Source organism: Tenrec ecaudatus, chromosome 9 (assembly GCF_050624435.1).
Source record: "Tenrec ecaudatus isolate mTenEca1 chromosome 9, mTenEca1.hap1, whole genome shotgun sequence".
Classification (NCBI taxonomy): domain Eukaryota; kingdom Metazoa; phylum Chordata; class Mammalia; order Afrosoricida; family Tenrecidae; genus Tenrec; species Tenrec ecaudatus.
Genome location: NC_134538.1, coordinates 157,009,012 through 157,024,621, shown reverse-complemented (window position 1 = coordinate 157,024,621; position 15,610 = coordinate 157,009,012). Strand labels below are relative to the sequence as shown.

The following is a 15,610-nucleotide window of genomic DNA, read 5'->3' as shown; positions in this document are numbered from 1 at the left end:
GAACTGTCTCTGCTGAATGGGAGATGCTCACGGCCATCAAGAATGACAAGCCAGGAATGGAGTCTGGAGTGTGGCAGAAGGGGGACTTGGTGCAGTGAGTGTTGTACCTCCTAACCATTCTAATAGATCTAGAGTGTTAGCTCATTGCCACCCTGCTGGCAGCAGAAGGCAGAATCCCATTAGCATCGAGAAAGAAGAGCCAGGAGTGGAATGTGTCCTTTGGACTCCGAGATCCCCGCTCGTTGACCCTCCTTGATGCAGGGACAGAAACAGGTGACAGCAGACAAGCAGCAGAGGAGAGGCAGCAGCAAAATCCAGAGCCAGAGCCAGGAGGCCCAGGAAGTAAGACTGAGTCCCCCCAGCCAGGAAGCTTAGCTTATATACCTGGGTGTAAGCCGACCTGAATATCAGCCAAGACACCTAATTTTACCGCAAAACCTGCATTAAAAATGTGTTGGGAAATGGCTTATACATGAGTACATGCGGTGTTTTTGGAGGGGGCCGCCTCTAGGCACTTAATGGGGAAGTTAGGTTTGCTGTAGTCAGAGCTGCGAGCCTTTGGAGGGATGCTTATGGTGGATGGAATGCCCTTTGAGCAGGTAGCAGCAGTGCTAGAAGAGCTTCGTCACATTGCTGGGAAAGGCCAGACCGATGCTGTCCTGACCAAAGAACTGTGTCCTGAGTACTTCTGATCCTGACCTGTAAGCTGCTAGCGTCCCTAATTTGAGTGTGATCTGGAAGGTCTGTGTGGCCATGACAATGAATTATTGATCCCAGCTGAGAAGTCCAACGCTGTGGGAGGGACAGCTGGTGTATGATTGGTAAGGCTGGAGGGTGAAGGCTTATCTGACCCCTGCCTCATAGGAACCAGCCCTCGGTGGATGTGAAGTTTGATTCTCCTTCCCCTTTGTGAAGTCAGGTGGCCAGGTGACGGCTCCACCCGCCCTCCCTCTGTTTTAATTGTTGTTGCAGTAGACAGCCCACAACAATAGTATTTAACATGCAGTAACTCACATGTGGATGAAGACACTCTAAAGAGATGTGGGAGGCTATAAGGGAGCCACCCAGGTGCAGATCGAGGGTTGGTTAAGGATCTGTGTACATCCACAGTTGCAGGTTCTGTGCACTCATCACCGCAGACAATAGAGCACACCTGGAGCAGAGTGGGCACCTATGTCAATTGGCACTGCAGAGTGTTCCACATTCTAGTCTGCAGAGTAGCATCTGGGTCTCCAACGCGTGCATCTGGCCATCTAAGATTACAGGGAGGCTTCAAAAAGTTAGTGGAGTAATTGAATGAAAAGGTAATGGAATTTTTCCATGAACACTTTGAAGCCCCCTCAGATACTAATTGGTCTCCTCTTGTCTGGAAAAAAAGAAAGTGAAGGGAAAACAAAGACTGAAGGGAGTCCCAGGGAGTACCTGATCCTGAGGACTAATGGACCACATGACCACACACAGCCTCCACGACCCAAGACTAGAAGAACTAGAGGGTGCCCGGCTACCCCTACCTTCCACTGTGAGACTGGGCTCATGACGGAGGGCCCTGGGTAGCGTGGGAGGAAAATGTCAAACCGAAAAGTAAATAAATTCACCAAAATAACCACAATTACTTTTCTGACAAGAGACTGAAGGACTCCCCAAGACTGGCCCGAAGATGCCATTCTGACCGGAACTGAAGCCATTCCAGGGGACCATCTTTGAGCCAAACAAGAGGAGAGGCCATAAGATAACACCCCGGAGAAACGTATTCCTTAGAACAGCTTATTGCACAAGGTCATGAGGACACATTTCCCTAAAAAGCAAAGATGAGAAAGCTGGAAGGGGCAGAGAATACAGACAAACAGAAGTGGGGTGCCCAGAGCAGCAGTGAGGAGAGTACTGACTCTCTGGGGGAAAGCAATCCCCATCACGGATCCTGTTTGTACAAACTGTTGGTTGGGAAACTAGTTTACTCTCCCAACTGCCACCAAATACACAATATATTACAAAAAAAAAAAAAAAAGGAAAGAAATTGAGGAACTGAAGAAAACTTCCTTAGTGTGTAGCCCTGGCTCTCAAGAACAGAGGCCACATCACTGATGGGTGCCCCGACATTTGTGCTGGACCCCAGGGGACTCTGGGACATGAGAAACCTCTGTGGTAAAGAAGCATCAACATCTGTCTCTCCTGATGCCTGAGACTTGGGGACAGACCCCAAGAAGGCCCACAAAGGGTTCTGATGAAGAGGTGGAGGACCTTACTGAGCCAAGGGAGAAAACACCAAACACCTTCATAGTGACCCCATGGAAACCCATGAAGGGGACAAAAGCACTGCCATCCTTCATTGTTTAGACTTCCTCCACGTAGGCATGTTCCTCTCCCTGCATCACTGTGAGAAACCCCCAGGCCTCTGCCCAGGGCACTTGTGGTGCTTGGCTTCCATGAGGGATTTTTGGCATCCCTCTGCGTATATACATCCCTCATAACGCTTAAAAATAATCCATCCAAACGAAGGCAAGGAATGAGAAGAGGAATTGGGAGGACAGGCACATCCATACAGATGGGTGAGATTGAAGTCCCATGGTGTACGTACTCATCTTAAATGTAAGCCATCCAAGATTCCAACTAATAGACAAAGGTTGAATTTAAAACAAAACAAAGCTGTATTTAGTTTACAAAGAGACACATCAAAATATAAAGATACGAGAGAGAAAGTGACATGATAGGCCAGTGCTTCCCAAAGTCCGAGGTAGCGCCCCTGTTGGGGGGAGGCATGGAGTGATGGGGGACCTGTAAGATGCCTACACTGTATGCTGGATGATGGCGTACACTCCATCGCTTTTCATCGCCAGGGGCACAGAGTCTAGTTTTCCTGAAAAGGGAGTGGTGGTCGGTCAAATCAGTTTGGCGCTATAGCAAGCCCAGCCATGTTCATGTCAAACTGATCGAGTCATTCAGTTACTGGTTCACTTTCATGGACATAGAGCCGTGATAGGCTCTAGTCTGTGTCTTTTTTTTTTTTTTAATTCTTTTAAAAGGGCAGCTCTTAAAAGCAGAGTCCCCAGATCCCCGAAGCTCCCTGAGACCCTTTTCGGGGTCGCATGGTCAGAAGGAGCCCTGCTGGGCATAGTGAATTACATGGTGGGTTGTCATCGACGGTGTGGCAGTGACATTGAGCAAGTGAGTACTGTCAGAGCTATTCTGATAATACCATGAAGATGCTTTGTGACTGTCTAGCCAATTTCAACTCATCGTGACCCCGTGAGGGCCGATAGAACGGGCCCATGGGGTTTCCAAGGCTGCTATCTTTAAGGCGGCAGGCTGCCACATCTCTTGTCCCACAGCATCTGGCAGGGTTGAACCATGACCTTTCAGCTGGCAGCCACGTACTTAAGCACTGTGCCATCAGAGCGATCTGGAAAAAGACATACTGGCAAGTTGTCAAGTAGACAGTGCGAGACACAGAGGAAGCCCCTCAGAAGATGGGGCGGCAGCCGGGGTCTCAAGCATACTTTCTCTTGTGAGAAGGAGGTGGACTCTTGACACGGAGCTTCAAGGGTGGACTCAGAAATGCCAGCCTTAGGAAGCATCACGCAGGGCCGGTCAGTGTTTCCTCCTGCCATGCATCAGGTTGCTATGAGCCGGAACCGATCCAATGGCAACTGCAGACTTCACCCGTGCCTCTGCTCAGTCTGCAAATGAAAGCAGCTCCTTTCTCTTTAATGGAATCACATATCTGCCATCCCGCAGAGCTCTGCGCAGTGTTGCTCCATGAATGCTAGGATCTCATGTTGACCAGACGTAATCCATGCGTCCTGAAGAAGAGGGAAATTGAGGCAGGGCAGCCCCACGTTATTTCCCCTCTGTGGGTTGCTGAGAACCTGATGAACTCCAAGGTAGGTCCAGGGCAGTGCTGACGTGGGTATGCTCTGTCCACAGGCCGAGCTTTGGCCCTGGTTTGCTGCCGCCCTCAGATCTGGGGCCCCCGGAGCCCTCACAGCCCCAGGCTGAGGCGCCCTTCACCGCTCGGATCTACTCGGAGGAGGCAGCCTCAGTGGCCCGGCCCCGGCCGGTCGGGGGCACTGCAGGTACATGGACTGGGGCTTGGTGGTCTTGTCTACAGTCTGAGGGAGGACGCTGCAGGCACCCCAGTGTCTGTGGAGATTAGGATGGAGATACAGGGTTGGTAATGGCTGAGACCCCCAAGGCAACTTCTGGCACAGTGACAGGTGAGTCTTGAAGGTATCTTGGATTCAGTGTAAACCCACTGTCCACTAGGAAAAGGAGAACATTCTTTGTTGTGATACTGGCACGACCCTGTAGACTCCTGGAAGGAACCCTGGTGGCGAGTGGTTATTCATTGGACTGCTAACTGCAAGGCCGGCAGTTCAAAGCCAGCAGCCAGCCCTAGGGGGAATGATGAGGCTTACTACTCCTGGAGAAGTTCCAGTTTCTCAGAAACCCACAGAGGCCCGTTTACCCTGCCCTACAGGGTCGCGGTGAGTTGGCAGTGAGTTTGGTTGGAGAATGACCAAAATTGGATGGGCAAACTTGAAGTGAGCCCATGCTGGTAGAAAAATGGTGTGGTGGGCTCAGCTTGGCACAGGGTTGCCAAGAAACTCCTATGTGTTAACAGAGAGAGAGAGAAAAGTGCCACACCTAGGAAGTGCTGTAATTCCAAGGGCTGTAGCACAAGGTGTGCCTCTACCTGACCCCCGGGCCCTTGGAGGGGCTGTGTCTTGATGAGGCATCCTTTGATCCTTGGGACAGCCGTGACGAAGTGCCACTCACTGGGCAGCAGAGGAGATGAGCTACATGGAGACTAGAAGGCTTCAGATTGGAGCCACAGCCACAGCTCACCCCCCAGAGCCAGCCATGGGGCTGATGGCCAGTCGTCCATGGCTTCACCCCTACCGCCACCTTCACGCAGCCTTTTCCCCAGAGCACATCTCCTTAAGAGACACCAGTCCTTGGATTTCGGGGCCACCCTCCTCCAGAAGGCGCTCTTCTCAGCCGACCGTATCTGCAGTGACACTGTTCCTTAGTATGTCACTTCTAAGATGACATGCGAACGTGAACTTGGGGGGAGGGGCAGGGGGTTGACCCACTATTCAATTCATAAAAAAACTAAATTCCTTGTATTCCAACTCACAGCGAGCCTAGAGGACAGGGCAGAACTGCCCTTGGAGGGTTCCGAGACTGTCACTCTTCAAGGGAGTGGAAAACCATGTCTCTCCCGTGGATCAGTTAGTGCTGTGGAACCGCTGGCCTTGCGTAGTCACGACTCCACCAGGGCTCCTTATCAGCCCATCAGAGGCCTCTAGACAAGTGTCTATAAAGGTCCTCTGCTGGCTTCCAAGAGCGCCTCTTGCAAGGGCTGACCCAGGCCGACCCAGTCAGGGGATGACCCAGGCGCTGAGCCCACCACACCATTTTCCCACCAGCATGGGCTCACTTCGAGTTTGTCCATCCCATTTTGGTCGTTCTCCAACCAAACCCACTACCATCGAGTCCATGCCAACTCACCGCGACCCTGTAGGGCAGGGTAAACGGGCCTCTGGGTTTCTGAGAAACCCACAGGGGCTGACCCAGACCGGAGGGGGATGGGGGTTTGTGTTGTCACTTCAGGCCAGTGCCACTGTTGTGTCTTACCCAGCCTCCCGCTTCTGAACCTCAAGGACACGCCCCCTACTGTACCCCGCAGGGTCAAGTCTCCCGCTTGTCTGCCCTTGCCCTTTCCTCATGCTCCTGAATCTGTTGTCCCTTCTGAGCAGGGTTGGTGGTGGAGGTCTTGGACAAGCATGGGGAACCTTTTTATCTGCGAAGAACCATGTCAATGTGTATAACCTCATTCTCGGGCCATGCTGGTCCCACATTTAATGCACGCACTCCCAAGGCGTTCGCTGGAGCCCTGGGGCGAAGCTACCAGCCGCTCCTCGGGAGAAAACGGGCTTTCCACTTCCGTGAACAGAAACGCACACATGGCAAGACCCGCTCTGTCCTGCAGGGTCGCTGTGAGTCGGCTTCCCCTAGATGGGAGTGAATGTGATCTAGCAGTATGACAGCTGGAACGCTGCTCTTTGGTGAAGGCTGCGATGTGAACTGATATTGCTGATTCCACAAGCCTTATACGGCCCTCAGGCCAGGCCCTGCCCCCACCCCCACCCCCCTGTCTAGGGGAGGCCATTTGAGACACCCCCTCCCCCCACCCAGCATTACAATAAGGTCATTTTTACTGGCGGGTAACCAGTGCAGCTCTTCATGGGAGAACGTAACGGTGAAACCCCAGGATGGATTAGCTGCCAGTGTTGTTACAGTGTCAACGCTGATGGGCTAAGCGATGGGCTGCTGTCTGAAAGGTCAGTGGTTGGAATCCCCAAGATGCTTCATGGGAGAAAGATGAGGCAGCCTGTGCCCATAAAGATGTACAGCCTCGGAACCCCCCGGGGACAGTTCCACTCTGCCCTAGAGGGTTGCTGTAGGTCAGAGGGGAGTCGACGGCGATGGGTTCAGGGTACGCTGGACCTTGTGGGTGTAAATCATTACACTTCTGGAAAGCAGGGTGGCGTCCTGGTTTATGAGCCTTTGGTTTGGTGATGACACGTCTCAGAAGCTCATCTCCTTCCTTTCCGGAGAAACCCAGAATAATGGTGGAAAATCAAGCGTTGACATTTATTGAAGCAGTAGTCTCTCTCTCTCTCTCTCTCTCTCTCTCACACACACACACACACACACACACACACACACACACACACACACACAGGCGCGCGCGCGCAGTATCCCAAACATGAGTGAGTGAATTGTACAACTATTCCAAATTATGAGTGGATGGCAATAATATATTAAATAAAACTTGAAACATTTAAAAAGTGAAAGAAAGGGCCTGTGGGTGGTTGAAGATAGTGGCTTGAGGGTTTTCCCGGTGCCTCCTGTGAGCTTGGAATGGACCGGCTTTCTCACAATCCTGGAATATCCATCCCGTGGGGTGGACTGTCCCATCACCCTGGAGGAATGAGGGGCCGGGACTTGGCAGAGTAGGAGCAGCAGGTCTTCTTAATTTATCACCATCCTGCTGTTCTCTGGGTGGGACAGAGAGAAAAGGTTCCCAGAAGTTCCATGGCCAAACCAAAGGCTCATAAGTCACGTAGCTAGACTTCTTCCCCAAAGTGTAATGATTTACAGCAACACAGGAATAATCGGATTGACATTGCGGGTTCTGTGGGGCTCAGCTGGACTTAGCTGGGGCCACTGGCTAGGGCCCTTGGCTATGTCCGGGGAGGCTGTCCTGTGTTGAGAGGGGAACGGAGCACGACACATCACTGCGTGCAGCCCTTGCCTGCGACCCCGACCGGGTAGATGGTGGGGTGCTGTACTGACATGTTGTGCTTTGCAAAGATGGGCTCTGCCTGTGCCCAGCAGGCTGGCAGCCCCTGTGAGTCGGAGGAGCCTTAGAGTGGTTGGTTTTCTGTGACTGGTGGGCTCCAGTGCGCTCATGGCTCTGGCCAGAGACCCTGGCTGGTGTTGCTGCCCTTGAGTCACTGCTGCATCTGCTGTGTGTTGAGCTGTTCAAGGACACACCCCAGTACTAGTGGCCATGGTCACCTTGCTGGATAGAGGGTCTCTGCAGAGGGAGCTGGTTCAGGGGAGGTCATGCTGGAGTAGACGGGGCCTTAATCAGCAGGTGTGACTTGAGTCCTTGTGAGAAGAGAAGAGGTGGACACGGAGCCACAGAGGGAAATGGAGGCAGAGTTGGGAGTTTTCTCTCTTCCTGATTGGGCTGTGTCCGATTGATTGATGGAGGCTGTTCTTTAGACTGCTAGAGCTAGGTTTCTGCGGCAGTCCCGGGTGGGATGGGCTTCTGTGGGGGTGGGCTTCTGTAGCCGTGTAGGGCAGGGTGGACTTCTGTGGCAGTTTGACATGGTGGACTTATGCCAGGCTGGACTTCTGTGGAGGTCCAGGGCAGCGTGGGGAATGTCATCCCAAGAAATCATCAGTACCACCTAACAGCACGCCTCACCAAGGAGCAGCAGCTCCAGCCATCACATTTGGGGTGATTCAGCTAAACATCTGACCAAATACAATAGGCTACTTTTTAAGTTGATGATTTTATGTGACCCACAAATGATGTTACAAGTTTCCAGATGGCTCTTGGTAAGGGAAAAGGTTCCCCATACCCAGTCTAGACGTTGGGAGCGCCAGGCTCGGTGACCCTGCTAGCATTCTCAGGAGCCCAAATGGTGTAGTGAAGGAGGCCTGGTGGCACAGTGATTACAAGTTGGGCTTCCAACCGAAAGGTTGTTGGTTCAAAATTACCTAGCACTCCATGGGAGAAAGACAGGGCTTTCTACTCCTTCACAGAAGGGCAATCTCAGAAACCTACAGGGCCAGTTCTATTCTGTCCTGTAGGGTCACTATGAGTCCCATCAACTTTATGGCAGTGAGCGAGTGTTGTATTGAGGAGCTGGCCTGCTAACTACAGTGTGAGAAGTTCAAACCTTGAGCAGCTCCTCGGAGAACGATGAGACTGTCTGCTTCTATAAAGAGTTCCAGACTCAAACACCCACAGGGACAGTTCTTCTCTGAGTCAGATCCACTCTGTAGCATGAATTGAGTGAGAAGCTTGGCTACCAGTCAAAAGGTTGTCAGTTCCAGGCCCCAGAGACTGGCCTGGTGATCCGTTCCCCATAGGTCAGGACTCAGACACACTCGGAATTGCTTGGTCGACAGGTCAGTTAGAATGGGGACCATGCTTGAAGGGTGCGCATGGCACTTGGGGTCAGACTGAAGTGGCAACCTGGTGGTTTTCCTGACCATGTAACCTGCACTGTCCCCCTCCAGGCTCCCAGATCCAGCAGCTCACGCAGGTGGGACTCGCCAGCAGGATTGGTGCCCCGCCCGGGGAGGTCCCGCCAGGCCGGAGCGGCCAGTACGGGGGACCAGGCTGGATGGCGTATGGAGAGGATGACACGGGACGGAGAGAGGCTGTGAGTATTGTCCCTCTTCAAAACCTCCACAAGGAAAGGTGGGCACTCTGTCCCTGTTTCCTTCCCCTGGGCTGGTGACAGATCCCCTCCCGTCCCATCCGGCATGGGAGGGGCCTGATGCTGAGTCCTGGCAGGGCTGGTCTTTCTGGGGGCTCTGAGTCATGACCGCTCACCTCACCCAGCTCCCACATGCCCTCTTCTCCCAGCCTCTCTTCTCCCAGTTTGGAGCCCTTTCCTGTTCTCCCACAAGACTGGGAGCCCCAGCCCCTCCCCACTTCCCACAGCAGACAGGGGCTTGCCAGTTGTACCAAGACCAGAAATCCCCCCCCCCCCCCCATGCAGTGACTCGATCTTTCATCCGTCCGTCTGCCTTTACCAAAAGCAAGCAGACTTCAGAAAGTTCCTGGGGAAATCCCATTATCTTTTAGTTTCACTTTTCCACACATTTTCTGTCTGTGGGCATTGGATGCGGTTGAGTGCTTGATGGCTTGCTCCAGGGTTGGCAGTTCAAACCCATCAGAAGCGCATCTGAAACAGCCTGGTGGTTGACTTCGCAGAGCCACAGGCTGACAAGTCTGTAGATCACGGTTCTGCTGCACACACACAGACAAGGCCCGGCCCAGCCATTGTTGCCCCCCAGACCAGCCCCTCGTAACCCCAGAGGTCCGAGAGAATGACCCAGAGGATTGTCCACAGTTGGCACTACGAAGCAGACTGCCTCATCTTTGCCCCTCAGAGACCCTCTGACCTTCATGCTTAGTGTCCACGCACTTAGCCACCGTGCCGCCAGGGTTCCTGCTCGTTTAATGCTCTTGAACAAGCCCCCGCCCCAGCCCAAGAAACACACCCATCTCGGGCCCCTGGGGGAGCAGAGCTGTTGAGAGAGCTGGCGGGCTCCTTTAGCTTGATGCTCCTGCCTTCTCCTAAGACAGAAGCACAGTCACGTAAGCAGTATCTTTCGGACTCACGTGCGTGGATACCAAGAACATTCTTCTCCGCCACTCTTTCAGGTGCCAAGGACTGCGGGCCGGGAGCCCTCTGCCCCACCTGGGAACCTGCCCCACCGGACCCTGCAGGGCCCCGGGCTGCCTTACGCCACCAGCTCCGCCGAGGACCTGCAGCCCGGCCACTCCTCCACCTCCCTCATCAGAGCCATCCGCGAGGAGCTGCTGCGGCTCTCGCAGAAGCAGACAGCCGTGCACAACTTCCATGGCTGAGCGCCGCACTGCATATCCGCTTCCTGTGGAAGCAGGACCGAGAGGGGCAGTCCCTGCGGGCCGTTTGCCAGGAAGAGCACGCGTTTCAGGGGACACCATGGATCGTGTCAGCTCGTGGCACCTTGGGGACTAGGTCGGCGTGTGGGGGGCCATTTGGGCTCCATGGAAATGAGTGCACGCTTGGCCCATGGCCAGCAGGCCCTTCCCAGGCAATGAGTCACTGCGGAGCTGGCACTGCGGCCAAGTGTGTGGTCTCCGTGTCCACGGTGTCGGCTGGGAGAGTGGAGCGTCCGCAGGAGGATGGGACTCAGGCAGCGTGTGTGTTGACCTGCTGCTCGGTGTTCTGAGAAGAGAATCAACGACGTTTTATAAACAGCTTGATCTCTCCTGACTCCTCCGTAGGAGCTTATTTTAATAGTCACATTCACGACAGGAAGAATCCTGAGACTGTTGGGCCTTTTTTTAAAAAAAGCTACTAGTGAGAAACCAAAACAATAGGTTGTGCGAGCCTGAGACACCCACATGGAGCCTCTCTCCTTCCTCCTCTCTTCTGGTGCTACGGCTCCCCGGGCCCCGCCCGTCGCCCTTCCGCCCATCGCCACATCCTCACAACAGAGCTTCGGCTTTTTCTGTGGGAGGTCTGGAAAGCAGAAAGGAAATGCCAGATGTGGTTGGGTGGTTTTGGGGGGGGGGGGCAACTGACTATTTATTTGGTTATTCAAAATACATATTGGAGTTTAGGTTTCTGTTCTTCACTGTATCTTCTGTGTACGAACTGGGCATGGACAGATGGCACCTCCTCCAGGTGCATCTCATGTCACGGCCGGCGCTGGAGAGTGTGGCTTTCTCGGGGCCTAGCGATCTCTGTGTATTGCTGAGGAATTGCTCATGGATGAATGAGGCTGGAGTGAACAGTCTAGGGTGAGGAAAATTACAAAGAGCCCTCACACTTGTCACCCTTCTCCAGGTCCCCAGAGATTTGTCTGAGTACACCAGCTCCAGTTGCCACAGGCCCTGGGCTCAGTTCTGTCGGTGGGGTGGGGGGAGGGTGTGTGTGTCAAGGTCAGCCTCTCTGGGGGAATTGAGAGATATGGAATAGGGACTCTGAGACCACCCATAGCCAGGTCTGTGTAAAGTGCACGTGCTCCCGCTGCCCAGATCACAGTGAGGGTGTCCTGTCCGCAGACCATTCAGTTTTAACCCAGAAGAGTAGCCGTGTGAGTTACCAGATTTCCATAACCAGCCCTGCACTATATGCATTAAAACCACACTTTGAATTCAGAGATAGCCCCAGGCTGAGATTCACCAGGACATGTATGTCTGTATCAAGTTGCACAAAACCCTGGCACAGATAAACTGGGTACCCAAGTGGGACCACTGGGTGCCAGAGTCACACCGCAGCCCTTTCTCCATGAAGCCTACTCTTTGGGGTTATGGTCTCCCGCTCTTGGGAGCCGGACCCTGGGAATGAAAACATACCCATTTGTCACCTCTGTGTCCCTAAAAGCCAGGGATGCTGGCCACTGAAGAATAAAGCTTTTTCAGGTCCTCTTCAGGGGTCCCCCAAAAAGGGTGGTGGAAAGGCCCATGTGGGTTGAACTTCTGACCTCTCTTGCTCTTGGTTGAACGCCAGAGCTTCCTCCATGTGTGGGATTCTCTCTGCCTGTTGCAGACACCAGGACATGCTCTCAAGAATTCCAGACACCCGAGCAGCATTGCCTCACCAACGTCTTGCAGTGAATCCAGATCCTGGCACAACCAGTGGGCCCAGTGAAAGCCCTTCCCCATCCCGCTCTGCTCAGCGCCCCCTGCACAGTGAGTACACGACAGCCTGCTCTGTGCGGCAGGAGCGACCTCTCTTGGACGTCTAAGAGCAACGGCAGCTGATGCTTTCCCAGCGAGCGAGAAGGCCTTCTACTCTTCTACTTGTGCCTTTGTTCTTTGAGAACCTGAACAGACACACCTGAAGAGAGGCTGTCGAGACCAAAGACCCCCAGGGATAAAGCCCCGGTAGCAGGTGGTTTGGTGGGGGCCGGTCCACCAGCTTGCCAACACCACAATCCTGCTGCCCCTCAGACACACCTGGCTTCCTCTGAAGCCATTTTACCTGCTCCAACTCAGGCCCAGCCAGTGTGGTGAACAGCACCAGACCAAAGCAGGGCTCCAGAAACTAGCAATATGGCCTGCCGAGAAAAAGGACTGGGTGTTGATTTTGGGTGGCCCTGGAGCCCACATCGCCTGTAATGCTTTCTCCCACCTTACAAGTTCTCATGGTAATATGAGCCAAGTGTTGGAGTTGAGGTTTTGGAGAAAGATGTTTGGCATGTTAGGTCCCTTTCTGAGCTACATTCTCCCATCAGCCGGCTGAGGACCTACCTGCCTGCCTGCCTGCCTGCCTCACAGTACCACAGGGGTGAGAGTATGGGGTAAGTGTGTGTGGGACAGACACTGGAAGAGCAGAAAGCTCAGTGAAGTGCATTATCTGTGCTGATGCCCGGAGGCAGATGATCTGATGAATGGTGATCTACCAGTGAAGAGGGTCACTTATAGGCCATTGGAGTAGGACGCAAACCCCAGTGTGACTCCCCCTCCCCTGCCCATTTTGCTTTGAAGTCATTTCTGTCCCCATTATTACCTGTAAAGCGTCCTTTTCTCAGCATCTGCCTGAAGCTGATCACCTGCTGTTTCTGAAACCAAACAAATCAGCAAGCCCAGATATTGCTTTCGGAGAGCAGAGTGCAGGATCTAAGTAGATAGCACAGCTGGGTATTTAAAAAGGTGGCCGAGGAAGGGAACTAGAGACGTAAACATCAGTAGCATTTATTGAACGGACACAAGCGTGTAGGGTCCTTGGTGAGAGAAAGTGATGGAAATTGCACATCGGGAAGTGGTAAGCTGGGGGTACGTCAACCTCAGAAGCTACTTGAGTGAAGATGGGAGTTGCCTGAGTAGTGATGGGAACACTGGGTGGAGCAGGTGTTGGGGCAGGGAACAGACCCAGGACAATTAAGGGATTGGGTGATACTGTCACTAAGTGGACATGCTTCTGATCTGCCACAATCTGGGGACAGAGTCCCAAACCACACTGGGATTTCTAGGGGGGGAGACACGGCCGTGAGTAGTGAGATGGCAATTAGGCCTGTGAGGAAGGTTCAGTGAGGAAGAGGTCCCAGCTGAGGAGGGAAGGGATGAGCCTCTGACTGACGAAGGACCAAGTGTTGAGTCTGGAAGTTGACGACAAGCATGCCTGTGGTCAGCTCAGCCTTGGGTCTCGTCCCATTCTTGTGGACCATAGTGAGTTGTAAGTAAACACATTCCACATCTCTACAGTCACCATGTTTTGGGGTTTTTTTCCTCAGAGTGTGCCCAATTCTAGTGTGTGTGGGTTTGGGTGGCAGTGGTGAGGTGTGGGTTCTTGTCACCTAGAGCCTTCAGGCCAGGAGGCCTGTGATTTAAGCACAGGTACAGCTCAGAGGCTTTGGGCATAAAAAGCTCAAGCTTAACAAGCTTTTGTTTCCTGGGTGGGTCCAGGCTCTGGGCTTTCTTAGTGATGTCCCAGGGGCCACTGCACCGGCATTTGCATTTGCAGTCATGTGGGAGTTAATCATTACATCCACTTCTCTTAAAATCGCTTTTGGACCAGTCTTGGGCGCAGCCCATATGACTTGGCTGGAATGCAAACTGATGATTGTTCCAGGCAGGGGTCAGGAGGCTGCTGGCCTTCATTACTGCACTGACATTAGTCCAAGCAGTGATTCCACTATCACATCTACCTCTAGAACAGGTCTCCAAAGTCAAGCCCCAGAGCCTGCTGTCAAGACCTGTCCCATTTGCAGTTGGGCCAACAATGCTCTGCACCCGCAGACAGACGGCCCGAAGCAAAGCTCCTTCCCGTGGGACAGCCCTTTCACCCCAGATGCTAACTGATCGCCGGGCCTCGGGGAGGCGTTGCTACGAGACACTGGTGTTACGTGTTTGTGAAACTCAAGAGGACGTGGGCACATTTCAGACTTCTGCTAACATTCCTGGAGGTGATTTTTGTTTAAACTGTTCCTCATCTCGGTATTTAAAGACTTGAAACCCTAAACTTCACGGTACGAATCCCAATTCCACGCGCACTTGTGTGTGTGTGTGTGTGTATGTGTGTAACAGGACACTTGACAACAGCCTGCAGCCAAGTTTGTAGAGCAGGGTAGTATGTGCTTCTGGAAATGTGAAACCGAGATAAGTACCCGTGAGAAAGGTTGAGGCACAAATGTCTTCATTTGATGAGGTTTCCAGGTTTGTTTCCCACGGGGTATGTAAGTTTGCAGGGTTCTCAGTGTTCTCTGCCGGGGCTCGTCACTGAGACAGTGAGAGGGCTGGAGGGCAGAGAGAAGCGCCAAGTGACTGGAGTTGCACAGTCCCTGCTTACAGGGAACCTTCGTGGGTGGCTGGGGAGCAGACCAAATCACCTTCCCTCATGCCCATCACATCTCAAATTCCCAAAGTGTACAAGCTTGGAACAGCACAGGGACATTCCCGCTCCTGTGGTTCTGAGTAAAGAGGGCAAGGTGCTTGGGTTCCCCACCTTCCACTTGCTCATTCGCTCCCTGCATCAGAGAACTTGTTTCAGGAAAGAAAATAGATGCTCTCTCATCCATTGCTCTCTGCCCACCATCTGGGGGCCATGGACTGGTCAGGCACGACTCCCGCAGGGGAGGCTGCTCTGCAAACCCTGCCCTTGGACATGACCCCAGCAAGGTCCCTGGGCTTCTGACTCCTCCTGAGCTCTCATCCTTGGTTGATGAGTGTGACCGCAGGAAATGGCGCTCAGAGTGGCATCCATGCTGCAACTTGAACTTGACAATCATGGTTTGCTGGTCTTAGACGGGCACTTAGGTCTCAGTTTGGGGCGTATGACTTAGCAGTCAGTCCTTCCCCCCACCTGTGGGTTACGTCTCTCCCCTTTGGTTAGCTGCACTCCCTTTTTAATGTGCTGTAGTTTTGAAGATAATTGAGGCGAGTGCTTGATTTCCATGTTTACAGTTTATACCGCTTTCCTAGACTTTTCAACAGAAATGTCAATAAATGCTATGAGTTGGTGTCAAAGCAAGACCTCCTCCTCATTTCTTTCATGACGCGGGGCGCTTTCTTATGCTAAGATGTGAACCCGGAAGGCGCTGCTCTTCCCGCTCCTTGTGGGGAGGGGGCACTGCCTGTCTGTCCTCCTCCAGGAAATGAAGTGGCGTGTGTGGGGTGATCCTCCCCTCCTCCCCCACTACTTAGAGCAGTGGTTCTCAACCTTCCTAATGCTGCGACCCTTTAAGACAGTTCCTCATGTGGTGGTGACCCCCCTAACCATAACAATATTTTCTTTGCTACTTCATCACTGTCATTTTGCTACTGTTATGAATCGGGTGACCCCTGTGGAAGAGTCATTCGACC

General features: G+C 53.0%; 1 protein-coding gene across 2 annotated transcripts in view; it reads left to right on the top strand.

Moving 5' to 3' along the window:
- Positions 1-15,262, top strand: part of KIAA1549 (KIAA1549 ortholog) — a 105,044-nt gene extending 89,782 nt beyond the window's left edge. Inside the window, exons 18-21 of one of the 2 annotated variants that reach the window (XR_012786134.1) lie at positions 3,922-4,070; positions 8,821-8,966; positions 9,977-11,104; positions 11,856-15,262. Coding sequence is in view for 1 of the 2 variants with exons in the window: in XM_075558719.1 (XP_075414834.1) it covers positions 3,922-4,070; positions 8,821-8,966; positions 9,977-10,183 (502 nt within the window). In the remaining variant the exon portion in view is untranslated. Of the gene's footprint in view, positions 1-3,921; positions 4,071-8,820; positions 8,967-9,976 lie in introns of both variants that reach the window. The other variant, XM_075558719.1, reaches the window with a different exon arrangement.
- Positions 15,263-15,610: the final 348 nt, after the last annotated feature.